This window comes from Pyrus communis, chromosome 15 (assembly GCF_963583255.1).
Source record: "Pyrus communis chromosome 15, drPyrComm1.1, whole genome shotgun sequence".
NCBI lineage: Eukaryota > Viridiplantae > Streptophyta > Magnoliopsida > Rosales > Rosaceae > Pyrus > Pyrus communis.
The window spans coordinates 2393360-2411953 of NC_084817.1; the positions used below are offsets into that span (position 1 = coordinate 2393360).

Sequence of the window (18594 nt, forward strand, 5' to 3'; positions counted from 1 at the left end):
TATGTTTTTTCAAGTATAAATAAACACTTATTTATAAGATATTTTATAAATTTACTTAAATCTGCCAAGCCCGACTAGGCGCCCGTCTAAGTTTCGCCTAACCGCCTGGGCATTAAACCCCTGCCTACCGCCCGGCTAGCGTTTAAAATCTTTTAGAATCTTGAAATTAATCAATTATTTTTAATATTGGGTGTGGTGTAGTGTGCTAAAGTCGTATTAGGGGAAGGGGATAAGTGGGATGGATGGGACCGTGGGATGAGGGTAGACTAATTCAAACACTTACCTCGTTTGGCAGCTCAGATTGTACTGACTATTTCAGTTGGATAAGATAATCTGTCATCGGACAGTACTGACTATTTAATCGGGCGTTTGGTGCAGTACCAGATTAAAAAACTTTATTTATTTATTTTAAATAATGTCTATATATACTTTTTAACATAATTAACAAATTAAAGAGCATCGATCAAATCTGTTCTCAGTTAAAAAAAAATAAAAACTCAATTCATCTTGGACTTGTTTTTGTCCGTAATTCTTCCTCCTATTAATAAAAGTTGCTGCTGCACAAAGAATCAAAGATTATCATGTTCATTTACTTCCTCAAAAGGAGATTGAAGAACATTTATGGCACTGAGTTTCCCAATTTAAAACCAAATTTGGTATTAGAGCTCGTTGATTTGATCGGAAAAAACTAAAAACCACCATCTCTGATCCAGACGAAAACGTTCCCACTATGGATGTTTGCCATGAGCATCTGCAAATGCAGGTCGACATCCTATTCGTCGATTAGCCACAATTCCAACTTATTCCACCACCCAATCCCCATCCCTATCCCCATCAACCATATACAGTCGCACACCCCAAACTCTTGTTCTTTCTTTGTCGAGAGAGAGAATGAATACTGGTTGAGAAGATTGATTGGGAAAAGGATAGAGTATTCAGCAAGAGAAAGATGGAAAAAGAGCCAACTTGATTTTGTTTCCAACGACCCGACTAATAATACCAACGATTTGGAGTGTATAAGTTATCCGGCGTGCATCGTATAAAATAGGCGGAGACGCATAAATAATTCAATGCTAATTTAATACGAAATGACACCAAACATCGGATAGTATTAAATAGTACTATCCGATATCTAATACGGCATGCCAAACGAGACCTTATGTAAGCTGGAAATGGATCATCTCTAGATCCCTTCCACCTAATCCATCAAATCCACCAATCAGACTGTTGAATTTGATCCAACTATTAAAGTTATTATAATTTTAAATGGGATCCTTTGTTTGTAATCGTTGGATCAAATTTCAAGAGTCCGAATTTGTTGGTTTGGTGGATTAGGTGGAAAGGATCTGGAAAGGATCCCTTTCCATGTAAGCTCAATAAAATTGGACCCAGCTGAAGTCAATCAGACGTTACAAATATTTCAAAAGTGCTTGTTCTAACTTTTGGCTTCAGGCTAAAGTGCTTGGGAAATAAGTCACTTTGTTGCTTCTTAGCCGGCTATCATCAATTGACTGTCACCAAAGAGGGCACTTCCGACGACTTTTGAAGTTTTCAAAGAAAACAGAACCACAGAAACACATGTAGAATAATCCTCTAATTTTTTATCCCTATTATTTGAATCGATATCCTCTCAGAATCTCTGTGTCTGGATCCCAAGAACAAGGAAATCCAAGTCGTTGCAAAAAACGATTCGCACCCTTAGTTTGTGTGAAGTGGACAAGTGAAATAGGCTAATGGGAGCCGCAACATTTAAAATAAGTCGTCTGGATCTCCTGATCCTTAACTGCAGACACAGAAATCTGAAAAAGATCTCAATTCCTATTACTTAACTTCATATAAACAAATGATTTACTATTTACATCAAAATCCATACAAACTAATATTGGTAATGGTGCAACAATTTGCTCATTCATCAAGCCAGTCCAGATCCAAATGTTTCTCCACCACCTGAATATGAAGCTCTGGCAATGCCTTCTCTGCGTCTCTCCACATCCAAGAAACATCCTCGTCGCACACTACACGTCGCAGAGACTGTAACGTTGCAGCGGATTTCGGTAGATTGCTAATTTGTGAACATTCCCTCATGTCAATCTTTTCCAAACTTGCTAGCTTACCAATGTCCATGGGAAGGCATCTCAAATTTACACACTGGGAAATGTCAATGTACTTCAACCGAAGTAACTCGCAAATGCTGGCCAGAAGCGTCTGCAGTGCCGGACACGCATATAGCCTCAGGATCTGTAGAGACTGCAGCTTTTCCAAATCAGCTGGAAGCTGGTATAGGCTGTGGCAGTTGGTTATGCTCAAGTTCTTGAGCAAAGGCATTGCGCATATGCACGAAGGCAGCCAGAATAAGTCATCGCAATGATCGATTGTGAGCTCTGTCAGCCGAGGAAAGGTGGATTGATCAAGGCTATTACTGATCTTGCATAGGATTATGTAGATTTTCCTCAGATTTTTCAGGGGGATGGTAGATAATTGAGGGACGGATACTTTTTCGAGCCAGAGGCTTCTCAAATTGGATAAATTTGAGAAGACTGAAAAGCCATTTAGGATGGCATTTGATGTACTTTAATTCTGATTATCAATGCCCTCAACTTTGGCATGTTTTGAATAAAAGGAGGCAAAAGGTACTCCTCGTCGGATGAAAAATTCAAAATCAGCATTTCACATTTGGGAAACTCCATCTGGAACCAGTCCATCTTGTTGGAGTAAATATGTTTTTACTTAAAATATATTTATATTTTGGTTTATCACAAACATTAAATATAAAACGTAAACTGTTATTAAAGATGGGATTCCAAGATCAAGTCTATATACATAACTTTGTCTGTTGTGATTTGTACGGTTCGGTCTTGTCCGTTTTTTAATCTTCTTTTTAATTTCCTACAGTTTTGAATCCTCATAATAATTCCCTTGATTTTTTATCATTTAGCACCCCCAATTTCTATTTTCTTATATATATTTAGATACAGAAGATAGAAAAAATTGAAATTGAAGTCATGCGATTTGCAAAAAGTAAACAAGGAAAAATTAGAAGTTTTACATAGATTGATAGCAACATATTGAAAGGGTGCAAGTTTGAAGGTTCTTCCATTGTGCGAGGAAGAACCTTATCAGAAGAAGGTCCTGGGCTATTTTATCCTGGGGACGACGTGGTGTTTGTGAACTGCTTGCACACTTTGGGCAGAGCCGCGAAACGTCTTAAAGAGAGCGACTTAGTCCGCGACTCATCCCAAGAATCATTCATCACTCAAGGCTTCTATTTTTTTTTTCGGGTAACTTCATTCCTTTCTATTTCAGTTTACAACAATTTTAAGACGCATTCAATCTGCCATGCATTATAAGGCAAACTCTGCTTCTCAGGCAAATATTGTTGAAGAGCAACTGATTGCAATGATATCAGAAATCAACGTAGTTGATGGATCCGAGGGATGGTGGGTGGACAATGGTGCTTCTCGCCATGTTTGCTATGATCTTTCCCTATTCAAGACCTATTATGTGGCTCAGGGAAGAAAGGTGTTGGTGGGTGATTCGCACTCAACTGATGTTGTTGGTACTGGAGAAGTGGAGTTGAAGTTGACCTCTGGAAAAGCCATGACACTGAAAGATGTGATGCACACTCCAGCAATAAGGAAGAATCTGGTCTCATATTTTCTTCTTAACAAGGCTGGATTTACTCAAACGTTTGGAGCAGATACGTATACTCTTACTAAAAATGGAGTTTTTGTGGGAAAGGGATATGCTACTCATAGAATGTTTAAATTGAATGTTGATAAAATGTCTACTTTTGCTTACATGTTGTCTTCTTTTAATACTTGGCATGCTCGACTTTGTCATATTAACAAACGCTTGGTTAAGAACATGAGTAACTTAGGTTTTTTACCCAACTTATCATTGAATGATTTTGAAAAATGTCAATATTGTAGTCAAGCTAAAATCACTAGAACTTCACATAAATCTATCAATAGAGAATCTGAACCACTTGACTTAATTCATTCTGATATCTACGAATTTGGTAGAGTGTTAACTAGAAATGGAAAACGTTATTTTATTGATTGTTCGAATTACTGTTTTGTCTATCTTATGAAAAATAAAAGTGAAGCTTTTGACATGTTCAAAACTTTCTTGACTGAAGTTGAAAATCAATTTAATCGTAAGATTGAAAGATTTCGTAGTGATAAAGGATGAGAATATGAATCCACTAAATTTGTTAATTTGTTTAAGTCTAATGGAATTATTCATGAAACTACTGCTCCTTATTCTCCTGAAATGAATGGTAAAGCGGAAAGAAAAAATCGAACTCTTTGTGAATTGACTGTTGCTACTTTACTTAGTTCTGGAGCTGCTTCTTATTGGTGGGGTGAAATTGTGTTAACTGTATGTTATGTGTTAAATAGAATTCCTAACTCAAAAACGAATATTTCTCCTTATGAAATTTGGAAAAATAAGAAGCCAAATGTGTTGTATTTCAGAGCTTGGGGTTGTTTAGCTTATGTTCGTAAACCTGATCCAAAAAGATCGAAATTGGCTAGTAGAGCGTATGAATGTGTTTTTATTGGTTATGCATATAATAGCAAAGCATATAGATTTTATGATTTGAAAAACCATGTCATAATTGAGTCACTTAATGCTGATTTTTATGAGAATAAATTTCCTTTTAATCTTCGAAATAGTGGGGGTTCTAATTCTTCTAAAATTTATGAACCTACTCGCATAGAACATAGTCAATTTGCATTAGAACCTAGGAAAAGTAAAAGAGCTCGAATAGCTAAAGATTTTGGGGTTGATTTCCATGTATATAACTTACAAGAAGATCCTAATACAATTCAAGAAGCTTTAACTTCTTTAGATGCAGATTTATGGCAAGAAGCTATAAATGATGAAATGAAGTCCCTGGAGTCAAATCAAACCTGGCACTTGGTGGATCTTCCACCTGGTTGCAAAAAAATAGGTTGCAAATGGATTCTTAAAAGAAAATTAAAACCTGACAGATCAGTTGAGAAATTTAAAGCCCGACTTTTGCCAAAGGCTATAGACAAAGAGAAAATATTGATTTCTTTGATACTTATTCACCTGTGACTAGAATAAATCTATTCGTGTATTGTTTGCTTTAGCTTCTATTCATGATCTTGTTGTGCACCAAATGGATGTTAAAACAGCTTTCTTAAATGGTAAATTAGAGGAAGAAATATATATGGATCAACCATAGGGTTTTATTATTCCAGGTCAAGAAAATAAAGTTTGCAAGTTAGATTAAGTCACTTTATGGATTGAAACAGGTTCCTAAACAATGGCATGCAAAATTTGATAGTTTGGTTACTTCGAATGGTTTTAAAATAAATAAAAGTGATAAATGCATCTATTATAAGTCTGAAAGTAATATATGCACTATACTATGCCTATATGTGGATGATTTGCTTATTTTTGGTTTGAATATTCATGTTGTGAATAATGTCAAATCTTTGTTATGTGCTAATTTTGATATGAAAGACTTAGGTGAAGCTAGTGTAATACTTGGTTTGAAAATAACTAGGTCCGAACATGGGTTTTCTTTAGATCAATCTCACTACATAGAAATTTTTTTAAGAAAGTATAATTATTTTGATTGTAAGCATGTTAAACAATCTGAGTATGCGAGTATTATTGGTAGCCTTCGTTATGCTACTGATTGCACTAGGCCTGATATATCTTATGTCGTATGAGTTTTATGCAAGTTTACTAGCAGACCTAGTTTGGAGCATTGGCATGCCATAGAGAGGCTTATGAGATACCTTAAAAGAACGATGAATTTTAGATTACACTATGAGAAGTTTCCCGCTAGCCTTGAAGGTTACAACGACGCTGATTGGAATACTCTTTCAGATGACTCTAAAGCCACTAGTGGATATATTTTTAGTATTGGTGGTGGGGCTGTGTCACGGAAGTCTAAGAAACAGACTATCTTGGCTCAGTCTGCTATGGAGTCAGAATTAATAGCGCTAGCTACGGCAAGCGAAGAAGAATGATGGTTGAGAAACTTACTGTTAGATACCCCTTTATGGGAGAAACCGATTCCAGCAATTTTGATCCATTGTGATAGCACATCGGCAATAGCTAAAGTGCAAAACCGTAATTATAACGAGAAAAGGCGACAAATATGTCGTAAGCACAACATTGTAAGAGATTACCTCTCTAATGGAGCTGTAAGAGTGGATCATATACGGTATGAAGAAAACTTAGCTGATCCTTTGACGAAAGGACTAGCACGAGAAAAGGTTTGGAAAACCTCGAAAGGTATGGGACTAAAGCCCGTAGAAAATTGAGTCATTTGTGATAGCAACCCAACCTATCGACTAGAGATCCCAAGAAATAGGTTCAAAGGGTAATAACAAGTCACAAGTGATATGAGTGAAGTCTTGCTAATTTTAATTTGGAATATTATTCCATGTCTATCCTTAAGCAGCATGACATCCCAAAGCGTTTTTAGGTTGAGATTTTTTTTCTTTTAGTAAGGTCTATACTCTATGTTGAGTGGGATATCTAGCTACAAGAATATCCTTGATAGTCTTACCTATGTGAATGTGGAAGTGAGGCCGCTTCCTATGAAATCTTGGGCAAGTTTCTAGAGTGTTCACCATACTGGGATACAAGCACATGGCCGTAATGTGCTAGCTTTGCAAACTTCACCTTAATAAAGTTATGTGTGTGGTGTTGTCATAAATAGAGTTCAAAATTGTAAGTTACTCTAGTATAATTTGGATGACTAACACTATGTACAAGTTCAAGTTGAGAAACACCTTTACTTATGCATAGCTTAATAATATGTTGCTTAAACAAAAACAAGTGGGGATTGTTGGAGTAAATATGTTTTTATTTAAAATATATTTATATTTTGGTTTATTACAAACATTAAATATAAAACGTAAGCTGTTATTAAAGATGGGATTCCAAGATCAAGTCTATATACATAACTTTGTCCGTTGTGATTTGTATGGTTTGGTCTTGTCCCTTTTTAATCTTCTTTTTAATTTCCTACGGTTTTGAATCCTCATAATAATTCCCTTGATTTCTGATCATTTAGCACCCCCAACGTCTATTTTCTTATATATATTTAGATACAGAAGATAGAAAAAATTGAAATTGAAGTCATGCGATTTGCTAAAAGTAAATAAGGAAAAATTAGAAGTTTTACATAGATTGATAGCAACATATCAAAAGGGTGAAAGTTTGAAGGTTCTTCCATTGTGTAAGGAAGAACCTTATTAGAGTTAGGTTCTGGGTTATTTTAACCTGGGTACGACGTGGTATTTGTGAACTGCTTGCACACTTTGGGCAAAGATGCGAAACGTCTTAAAGAGAGCGACTTAGTCCACGACTCATCCCAAGAATTATTCACCACTCAAGGCTTCTATTTTTTTTCGGGTAACTTCGTTCCTTTCTATTTTAGTTTACAACACATCTCTTTCATTTCACCTGCATTATCGAGTGATGAATTGGTTTAAATCAGCACGAAAGTGTAAACATAATGACTAACCTCATAATCAATAAATGCAATTACTGAGACACGTTAATACTAGTATGAACTGATACAATCTTCGCATGAAATGGCTGATCTGAATCCCTCTCCCATTCTCTTGGAAGTTCAGTCTCTCTTCTTGGCATAAGCAATCGACTGCGTTCGTTCACGCTGCCATCACGGCTCAAATGAAGAGCAAGGTCCCTCAGCACATCATGTTGGTATGTACATGTATCGGGGTCCCTCAGCACATCTGAATCCCTCTCCCTTATAGCATCTGCTCCTTCCTTGGTATGTACATGTATCGGGGTCTCTCTTCTTGCGTAATAAAGTTAATAAATTCCCTTCAGAAGAATTTTTCTTTTCATAACACTTGTTATGGCTGTTTGAAATGAAGGATTAGATTCCCGTACCCGTTTCAGTGGGGTAAACGCATATTCCGAGCGAGCCATGTCTTTGGAATGATGGGAGCAGCAATTGTTACGTCTGCAGAGGTCTAAAACTGGTTCTATACACTTTTTTATGCACTTTGAAAATTTCGTAATTGATATTGATTCTCGTATCTTAAATCTGATTCTATGCTTAATCCTTGATAAAGTAAATAATATGTTTGGTTGCAGTCAACTGGAGCGTATTTTGCGGCAGCACGGCTTTCAGGTGCTACTCCCCTCCAGCAAGCGTAGTGAGCCAGAGTATTGGCTTGCAAGTAAGTAACTAACCTGAAGACGCCATGGATGAAAGCTTGGTGCGCAAAGAGTCTTCTACGTTGTACTGATCCTCAGCAATCAAACCGTATGGGGAGTTTGTGAATATTGCGTGTATCAGCAAACGCAAGGACCTTCACTTATATAGGCATGTTAACCTAATAGGCTTAACCCATCATTGAGACCTAATAGGTAACTGAATATGTCTATATCTCCTTAACCAATCAGGATTAGGAACCCCTTTAGCAAGAATAACAACTTAATAGTACATTCCTTTTGCAACCGGTAAAGTCCAAGTTAATTCCCTAATCCTAACTTGATCCTCAAGTAACTTACAATGATTGTGAGACCACAAAACCTTGTGAGAACCGGATTTTACTCCAACAGTGTAGTGAGCCAGAGTATTGGCTTGCGGGTGATTGCAAATTGTCATGCCGCTCCTTTCTCCCTCTTGCCCTCATCCTTTCCAAATTTCTGTGATACTTTAAAAGAGCGGGAAACAAACGTTATATTTCAAAATAGTTAAAAACGATATAATTGTATGTGTTCAAATGTAGGGTGTTGGCATGCTGCCTGAAGGTATTTTTGGCGCTGCTGTCGGTACTACAGCATCCGTGTAAGAAAGCTTTTTTGCTTGACATATATGTTGATATTCCCTTTAGATAATAACGGCTTCCTAGCTATCTAAGAGTATTGGATATCAACAGAAGAAAATTTGCTTGCAAAGATTATGATTTCACTCATTTTTTGTAATATGTTGCAGCGAAAACGTTGGCCTGCTTGGATTGACACACATAGGGAGCAGAAGAGCAGTGCAGATTTCAACCACTTTCATGTTCTTCTTCTCTATATTTGGTTCGTTCTCTCCTTCCGTTAGACATGTCATGACTCATGCCTGGGTTTACTGCTTTGTGTTTGACAGTGTTAAGTTGCGTCTTTCAGGGAAGTTTGGAGCCTTTTTTGCATCAATTCCTTTGTCGATATTTGCTGCCATGTACTGTGTTTTATTTGGAATCGTCGGTGAGTGATTCTATTACCATTTCGAATCTTGTTAATACCATTCTATCACCGAAAAGTGTTTCACCTTTGTTTCCTCTATCTGCAGCTGCTGTTGGTATCACATTCATTCAGTTTGCAAATAATAATTCATTGAGAAACATCTATGTTTTGGGTCTATCCCTGTTTCTTGGGATCTCGATACCTCAATATTTTGTCTCGAACACCACCCCGAATGGTTTCGGGCCAGTCAAAACGGATGGCATATGGGTAAGTTACACATAGACACGTTACGCTAAACCCTAGACGCTCTCTCTTTCAACTATGACTTCGTTTATATAAGATTCTAAATCAACATCATTTTGATGGCTGCAGTTTGATGACATACTGAACACGATCTTCTCTTCGAGCCCAACAGTGGCGACGATCGTGGGCACGCTGCTGGATAACACGCTTCACGCCAGGCATGCGGCCAACGACAGAGGACTTGCATGGTGGAGACCCTTCCGGAGCAGGAAAGGAGATGCTAGAAATGAGGAGTTTTATAGTCTACCTGTTAGGATACGGGAGTACATACCTACCAGATTTCTCTATTAAATAACAGAACATGTTTATAAATTGTGAGTAGATGTAATTTGTTGTGTTTAACTGTTTATGTACATGGTACATGGGTTTGTTACTAATTTAGTAGAACTATATATCCTAGAAGCCCAAAGGGCAATAAAGAAAGGAGAATTGTTCATATAATCGAAAAAGGAAAAAAAGATGAAGAGAAACTTCGGTAGGTCTTCTAAATTAGGGCGCTCTTATACTGGGTAGGATCGGTGTGGCTTCAAGCATCTCCTTCAAAGTTTCTCTCCTTCTGAGAGTTGCTAGTGAAAGAACTCGAGCTATTAAGCACATTCGACCAAAGACGCTGTTAAGCGCCTTCAGAAAGATGATCTTATGAAAGGGGAAAATAGTTTCAATCGTCTATGATGAATATAATGTTGTGATGAAAGAAATGAACTGACGTGGATTAGATTAATTGGCTAGAGAAAGGCTCATTTGGCATCCGAGTTTAATGCCATTTTTTGTATATAAGAAGGGTTAAGAATACTTAAGTTGAAACAAAGGAAGAATGCTAGCAACCTTTTCATTTGAAAATTTTTGTTCCATTTTTTTCGGCTCTCTTTCTCATCCTGCAAATTAACAGAACCATATGAAGAACCGACCTTAGTAGAAATTAACTAAGTTTTAGCAAAAAAATTACTAAGTCTGAAATCGTTTAATCATCTAATATCAAACGAATAAACGAATAAAACGGTTAAATGATTTTTGATTTATTGAATGTTTGAAAAATTAATCTTTAAAGGGCATTAAAGAATTGAAACAGTTCCTATCATCAAATAACATTGCATGACGAGAATGGAACCCAGAATGTTCAAGTGAGAATGTTACTGTATCTCCTCAAATGAGATATTTAAGTAGAATAGGGACAAAGTGAAAATTGTAAATGAAGAGATAATGATATTATAAATATGATAATGAAATCCATCACTGCCAATCGTAATGACATATCGTGCCACATACATACATACATACATACATACATACATACATATATATATATATATATATATATTGTTCTGGACGACAATCACTACCAAAAACGACAAAATTATCAAGAAAATATTGTAACTGTTGTAGGCCTATTTGATTGAACGATCTAGGGTTTAGAGAGAGAGGTTCCGGCTATGGTTAGAGAGAAGAGAGAGTGATTTAATTGTGAGGTGTGTTTGATTCACCCCCATTGTGCCTTTATTTATAGCAGTAGGATAGGTATAAACCTTTTCCTTTAGGATTACAACATTTAATAGGTAATCTACTCCTAATAGGAATATAAGATACTTTCCCATATTCTTTAGGATTTACACAATCACATTCCTATTCTAAATATAACTGCAACACTCCCCCTTGAGTGTGTAAATACTCAACAAACCATCACATCAGATCTTCAACAAATAAGGTAGAATAGTTGATGAAGTCATCGGCACAACGGGTGATCGCGAGTCTCAAATTTAAGTGAAGTATGCATTTGTAGTAAAACTTACAAAACCTCGCTGTGGTAAAACCCAAGGCATGGGGAAAACCCACAGACTAAGGAGAAACATGAGAAGTATGCATAATGTCTAAAACAAATGTCAAACAGGACGAAAGTAGTGAACTCAACAGAGTATGATCATCCTAGGATAGGTGCCTCGTTAAAACATCGTTAGGTAGCAAAAACTCAGTGGGCAAAATGCTCCTAATCGTAGGAAAAAGAGTACATTAAGATCATGTGAGTATGCTTCTAGATACTCCCTCTGAGTTAGACATAACTTCTAAATAAGAAAACTACAAGCGATTCAACTCAGATAATTTACGCATACCGATTCCTTGGACGAGCTTCTGAAATGTAGACTGGGGTAATGACTTGGTGAAGAGATCGGCCAGGTTGTCCTGGGAACGGATTTGCTTGACTTCAATGTTCTGATGCTGCTGCTGGTGGTGTGAGTAAAAGAACTTTAGCGCTATGTGCTTGGTGTTGTCTCCCTTGATGTATCCCTTCTTCAACTGCTCAATACATGCTTCATTTTCTTCAAAGATCGTCGTAGAAAGGTCAACAACTGATGTAAGACCATTAATGCTTCGAATATGTTCCATAACTTCTCTCATCCAAAAGCACTCACACGATGCTTCATGCATGGCGAAAATCTCAGCAAAGTTTGACGAAGTCGCAACTAGCGTTTGCTTGGTAGACCTCCAAGATATAGCGGTGTCTCTAACGGTAAAGACATAGCCCATTTGAGAACGTGCTCTATGTGGGTCAGACAGATATCTAGCATCTGTGTAACCAACAAAGCGATAATCAATCTGAGGACCATAAGGGACAACAACACTCGGAGATTCGCAGGTATAGAACAAGCCCAAATCCGTAGTACCCTTAAGGTAGCGGAAAATGTCTTTAACACCATTCCAGTGCTTGCGTGTGGGCATATTGTTATATCTAGCTAATAGATTCACAACGAAGGAGATGTCGGGTCTAGTACACTGAGCCAAGTACAATAAAGCCCTAATTGCACTTAGGTAAGGAAATTCGGGTTCCAAAATCTCTTCCTCATCCTTATTTAGACGAAAGGGATCTCGCTTAGCATTTAGAGTCCGAACGACCATAGATGTACTCGAAGGCTTTGCTTTATACTCATTAAAACGACGCAACACCTTTTGGGTGTAGTTCGATTAATGTACTAGGATTCCATCGGAACAATGCTTGATTTCTAGGCCGAGGCAATATCGAGTTTTCCCAAGATCCTTCATCTCAAATTCTGATTTCAAGTGTGCAGCAATTTCCTCAAGCTCTGCGGGAGTCCTGATAAGGTTTAAGTCATCAACATAAACTGCAACGATTGCAAATCCAGAATGTAACTTCTTTATGAACACGCATGGGCATAATTCATTGTTCACATATCCCTGACTTGTCAAATATTCACTCAAACGGTTATACCACATCTGCCCAGATTGTTTCAATCAGTAGAGTGATTTCTTCAACCTAATTAAGAGAGTGTTCCGTGGTCTAGAACTATTTGAACCAGTCAATGGAAGTCCTTCTGGAACTTTCATATATTTCCATATCTAGATCCCTATAGAGATACGCGGTTACCACGTCCATAAGCTACATATTCAGTTTTTCGGAAACTACCAAACTAATTAGGTAACGAAACATTGTAATGTCCATTACGGGGGAATACGTCTCCTCGTAATCAATTCCAGGGCGTTGAGAGAAGCCTTGCGCTACGAGGTGTGCTTTGTATCGCACTATTTCATTCTTCTCATTACGCTTCATCACGAAAACCCACTTGTAGCCAATGGGCTTCACGCGTCGTGGTGTAGGAATGATAGGTCCAAACACTTTACGTTTCATGAACGAATTGAGTTCGACCTAGATTGCTTGTTTCTAGTTTGACCAATCTGTTCTATGTTGACATTCATCGATAGAACGTGGTTCAATATCATCGCTAAGCATGATGTTAATAGATATTAAGTACGAGAATGCGTTATCGACGATCATCTTATTCATATTCCAAACCTCATCCAATACTGCGTGGTAGACCGAAATCTTGCGATTCTCGAGAGGCCAGCATGTTTCGTCTAAAGCATCATCGTAATCTAGAATAACCTCATGTGCTGGAACAGATGAGTGAGAGATGGTTGGATTCAAACTAGGGTCACTAGTTGGTGCCATTTTCCTCTTTTGGGGTTATGAATCCTTTAAACCAAGGGGTCTACCACGCTTCAGGGTCGGAGCAAATAATTAGCTAGCCGCCAATGTACCTTGCCGCGTGGAAGGTGCAGCCTCCCCACCTTTGAGGATGGTCCGACCTTCCCAGGCGGGTTGTGGATGTACATAGGGTACATCTATCCTTGCAGGTGTGTTTGTAGCGGGTATATGTGATCTTGTCACCGTTACTAAATCATTAAAAGCAACTAGCATGCTCTAAGCAATGCTCTAAAAATCTATAATTCATCGCACCTCAGTTTCAGACTGGGCAGAGCAGGGATCTAAATGAGACATAGTGGGAGCATACCACGACAATTCGCGGCGTTCTACGGGAATGTTAGCATGCTTATCTCTCCCTAACAACGGGAAGACTATCTTATCAAAGTGACACTCCGTAAAACATGCGGTAAAGAGATCTCCTCTCAAGGGTTCTAAGTAGCAAACAATTGATGGCGAATCATAACTGACATAGATTTCCATTTTTCTCTGATGACCCATTTTAGTACGTAGTAGTGGCGCTATTGACACATAAATGGTGCACGCAAACACCCGTAAATACAAGATGTCAGGCTCGTATCCAGTGACCAATTGTAATGGTGAATATGGTTGAGTAGCGGTGGGCCTCAAGCAGACCAACATAGCTGCGTGCAACATTGCATAACCCCAGGCAGATATCGGTAGTTTGGTTCGCATAACCAAAGTCTGAGCTATCAATTAAAGGCGCTTTATGAAAGCTTTTGCCAGGCCATTTTGGGTGTGAACATGGGGCACAAAATATTCCACATCAATCCCTACTGACATGCAATAATCATCAAAAGTCTGTGATGTAAACTCTCCAGCGTTATCCAGTCGAATCGACCTAATCGGATAATCAGGGTGGTGAGCCCTTAGCTTAATGATTTGAGCTAGGAGTTTGGCAACAAGCAAACATGTGACGATCGTGTCAAAGCATCAACCAACACCATAACATATTTAAATGGTTCGCAGGTTGGTTGGATGGGTCCACAAATGTCCCCTTGAATCTTCTGAAGAAACTTAGGGGGGTCATGAATAATCTTTGTATAGGAAGGTTAATAAAATATGAACCTGCTAGGGTTTCGTGGGTTCTAGGGTTTAAGCCATGAGAAAGAAGTGTTGAAGATGGTTTTGTATATTTGCTTAATGAAACAATTACAAGATGAAACATATATATAGGGAAGAAAAAGAACATAAGCCTAATTTTGCCTAACTTACCTATCTTGCTTGACTAACCTAACTTGCCTAACTTTGAACAAGAAAATTGACTAGCTTACCATTATTCCAACATGTTTATTTCATGCATTTTAATTGCTTAATACTCCCCCTCAAGGTGGAATGTGAATGTCAATCACACCCATCTTGCCAAGTAATGAGTGAAACATCCCTTGTCCAAGCGGCTTGGTAAATATATCAGCCAACTGTGCTCCAGTACGAACGTAGGCTGTCGTGATAACCCCTGATTGAATACGTTCACGAACAACATGGCAATCGATTTCTATGTGTTTGGTACGCTCGTGGAACACGGGATTGGCTGCTATATGAAGAGCCGCTTGATTGTCACAATGCAGTTTTGCTGGCACATGATGATCAACTCGTAAGTCAGCCAACAAGTATTTCATCCATGTAAGCTCACACGTCGCAGAGGCCATGGCACGATACTCTGCTTCTGCTGAAGATCGAGAAACGGTGGTTTGTTTCTTAGTCTTCCAAGATACCAATGCTCCTCCAAGGAATATGCAATAACCCGTGACAGATCTCCTTGTAATTGAACATCGAGCCCAATCGGCATCACAATATCCAGCCAAGATTAGGTCCCCCTTTGAAGGAAATAGAAGTCCTTGTCCAGGTGCCCCTTTCAAGTATCGCAAGAGACGATGGACTGCATCTAAATGTGGTTTTCTTGGTTGTTGCATGTATTGGCTGAGTACATGAACTGCATATGAAATTTCCGGTCTAGTGATAGTAAGGTAAATAAGTTTACCAACAAGTCTCCTATACTTCGAGGCATCATGAAGAACTTGCCCTTCCGTTGGAGATAACTTCAAATTTTCTTCCATGGGAAATTTTGCAGGTTTGGCACCCAGTAAGTCGGCTTCATCAAGAATGTCAAGCGTGTATTTCCGTTGTGAGATAGAAATACCTTGAGAGGACCTAGCCACCTCTACGCCGAGAAAGTATTTTAATGGTCCCATATCCTTGATTCGAAACTGAGTGTGAAGAAACTGTTTGAGATCACGAATGGCCTCTTCATCATTGCCTGTGATGATCATGTCATCGACGTAGATTAGTATAGCTGTGAATGAGTGATCACGTACCTTGGTGAACAAGGAATAATCGGCCTTGGATTGTTGATACCCAGCTTGGTGTATAGCAGTGGAAAATTTGTGAAACCAGCTTCGAAAGGCTTGTTTAAGCCCATAAAGTGACTTGTTGAGTCGGCATACATTGTGCTCCCCCTGACGACGAAGACCAGGAGGCAGTTGCATATAGACTTCTTCCTCAAGATCTCCATGGAGGAAGGCATTTTGAACATCCATTTGGTGAAGAGACCAATGACGAACAGAAGCTACGGCCAAAAGACATCGGACGGTAATAAGTTTGGCAACTGGGGCGAAAGTCTCTTTGTAATCGATACATTCACGTTGTGTAAAACCCTTGGCAACAAGGCGAGCTTTATAACGCTCGACAGACCCATCTGAATGATACTTGACCTTGTAAACCCATTTGCAACCAATAGCTCGATGCCCGGGAGGGAGACGAGTGAGAGTCCAAGTCTGATTTTGTTCCAAGGCTAGGAGTTCAGCTTGCATGGCGGCTTGCCATGCAGGATCACTATTAGCTTGCTCAAAGGTAGTGGGTTCAACAATGTTGGAAATAGCACAAGCAAAAGAACGGTGTGAAGAAGAAAGATGAGCATAAGAAACATAGTGAGATAAAGGGTAACGTGTACCTGACATGGAAGAGGAGGTGGCACTGGGAGCAAGAGAGTGTACATGATATAAATGATAGCCCTGAAGTCGTACGGAGGGTTTTGGAGGACGGTTGGAGTGGCGAATGGCAAGGGGAAGAGGGGAGGGAGCATGCTCGGTGATGAGAGGGTCCGAGGAAGGGTTGGTGGCATGGATAGGGGGTGTGACTTGTGGTGGGTCGTGCGGTGGGTCGTGTGGTGTGTCGTGGGATGGAAGGGGGATGGTAGTGGTGGTAGGGGCAGGTGAGTCGATGGTAGTATCAAGGGGAAGGGGGAGAACAACACTGTCAAGTTGGTGATCTGGGGGTTGGGAAGGAAAGGGAAAGGTGTCCTCATGAAAGGTCACATCACGAGAGGTGGAGAATTTGTGGGTAGTGATATCATAAACACGGTACCCCTTTTGACCAAGAGGATATCCAACAAATATGCATTTCAGAGCACGTTGATCAAACTTGTGTGTAGGAGTGAGATTTGTGGCATAGCATAAGCAACCAAACACACGCAAGTGATGAAAATCTGGAGGTGTACAATGTAAAAGCTCAAATGGGGTTTTGTGATGGAGGAGTGGTGTTGGTAAGCGATTGATTAAATAACATGCCGTTTGAACACTTTCCCCCCAAAAAATTAAAGGTAAATTGGCTTGAAAACGAAGTGCTCGCCCAACATTTAAAAGATGGCGATGTTTTCTTTCAACGACCCCATTTTGTTGGGGAGTAGAAGGACAAGAAGTGTGAAACACAATACCCTTGCTATCAAAAAAAGAACGTAAAGAAATGAATTCAGCCCCATTATCTGCCCTAATTGTCTTGATCATGCGATTGAATTGTGTTTGAACCCAAGCAATAAAAGAACGTAACAACCCTTGTGTTTCAGATTTTAAACGCATAAGATGGATCCAAGTAAATCGTGAATAATCATCAACAATAGTCAAAAAATATCTAGCCCCCGAATGAGAATTGACTCGATGAGGTCCCCAAATATCACAATGTATTAAATCAAAAGGTGCTTGAGATGAAATAAAGCTTGACGGAAAAGACAAACGAGTTTGTTTAGCAAGGGGACAAATGTCACAAAAATGGCTAGAATCAAACATAATAGTTGGAACTTGCTTGGTCAAAAGTTGTAAGGGACCGGTGGAGGGATGTCCTAACCGTCGGTGCCAAAGGTTTGAATGACGGTTGACATTGTGAGCTAAATGAGGATTTTGTGTTGACGACAAGTAATAGAGCCCATTATATCGCTTGCCCAGGCCAATCGTCCTCCTCGTAGCCATGTCCTGTATCACACAAAAGGTAGGAAAGAAAATCACTATGCATTGTAGAGACTCAGTGAGTTTGCTAACGGATAACAAATAAACTTGAAAATTTGGAACATGTAACACATCATCAAGTTTAAGAAGAGGAGTTGCTTGGACGGAACCAACAGATTCTATAATGGCTTTTCCCCCATTCGACATTTGTACATAATCACACATAGATTTCTTGTGAAGCAAGTGAGGTGAAGGAGATATATGATCCGTTGCCCCACTATCAATGATCCAATATAGGTTTTTCTGTGGTAAGGCTCCTGACATTTTAGACAGAGGTGTAAGAGTACCTGTGGCGTTTGCAAAATGGTGAAGATTACCATCCAAGTTGTTTTTCTTGAGCATGGCCATGATTTGGTTGTACTCTTCAGGAGTGAACTTGGGGCTGTCACCGTTGGTTTTATGATGATGCTGATCCGTGATTGTGGCGACTTCACTGCCAGTCTTTACTTGATTAGCCGCAGGTTTCTTCTTGTTAGGAGGAATCATCTTTTTGCCATGGTATTTGTGCCCCGGTGGAAAGTCATTGAGATAGAAACACCGATCTACGGTATGATATTTTTTATCACAATATGAGCATTTAATAGAGGAGTTACCTCGTTGTGCATCAGATTCCCTATGGCTTGTCAAATGCATCGCATGCAAACTGTTGTTATGACGAGTGAGAGATACCTCCACTTGTTTCTCTTGTTGTAAAACAAGAGAGTATGCCTTCCGAGTGTCGGGAAGTGGCTGCATCAACAAGATTTGCCCACGTACTGCGGCATAGGACTCGTTTAATCCCATGAGAAACTGCATCACTCT

At 39.1% G+C, this 18594-nt stretch overlaps 1 protein-coding gene and 1 pseudogene across 1 annotated transcript; one reads left to right on the forward strand and one right to left on the reverse strand.

Moving 5' to 3' along the window:
* Positions 1 to 1905: 1905 nt before the first annotated feature.
* Positions 1906 to 8635, reverse strand: LOC137718083 (probable disease resistance protein At4g33300; annotated as a pseudogene).
* LOC137716863 (nucleobase-ascorbate transporter 3-like) lies at positions 7765 to 9832 on the forward strand. Its single transcript, XM_068456225.1, has 7 exons — positions 7765 to 7789; positions 7896 to 7992; positions 8119 to 8394; positions 8760 to 8818; positions 8966 to 9222; positions 9308 to 9468; positions 9574 to 9832. The coding sequence occupies exons 4-7, from the start codon at positions 8769 to 8771 to the stop codon at positions 9793 to 9795; spliced, it is 690 nt and encodes a 229-aa protein (XP_068312326.1). The 5' UTR covers positions 7765 to 7789; positions 7896 to 7992; positions 8119 to 8394; positions 8760 to 8768; the 3' UTR covers positions 9796 to 9832.
* Positions 9833 to 18594: the final 8762 nt, after the last annotated feature.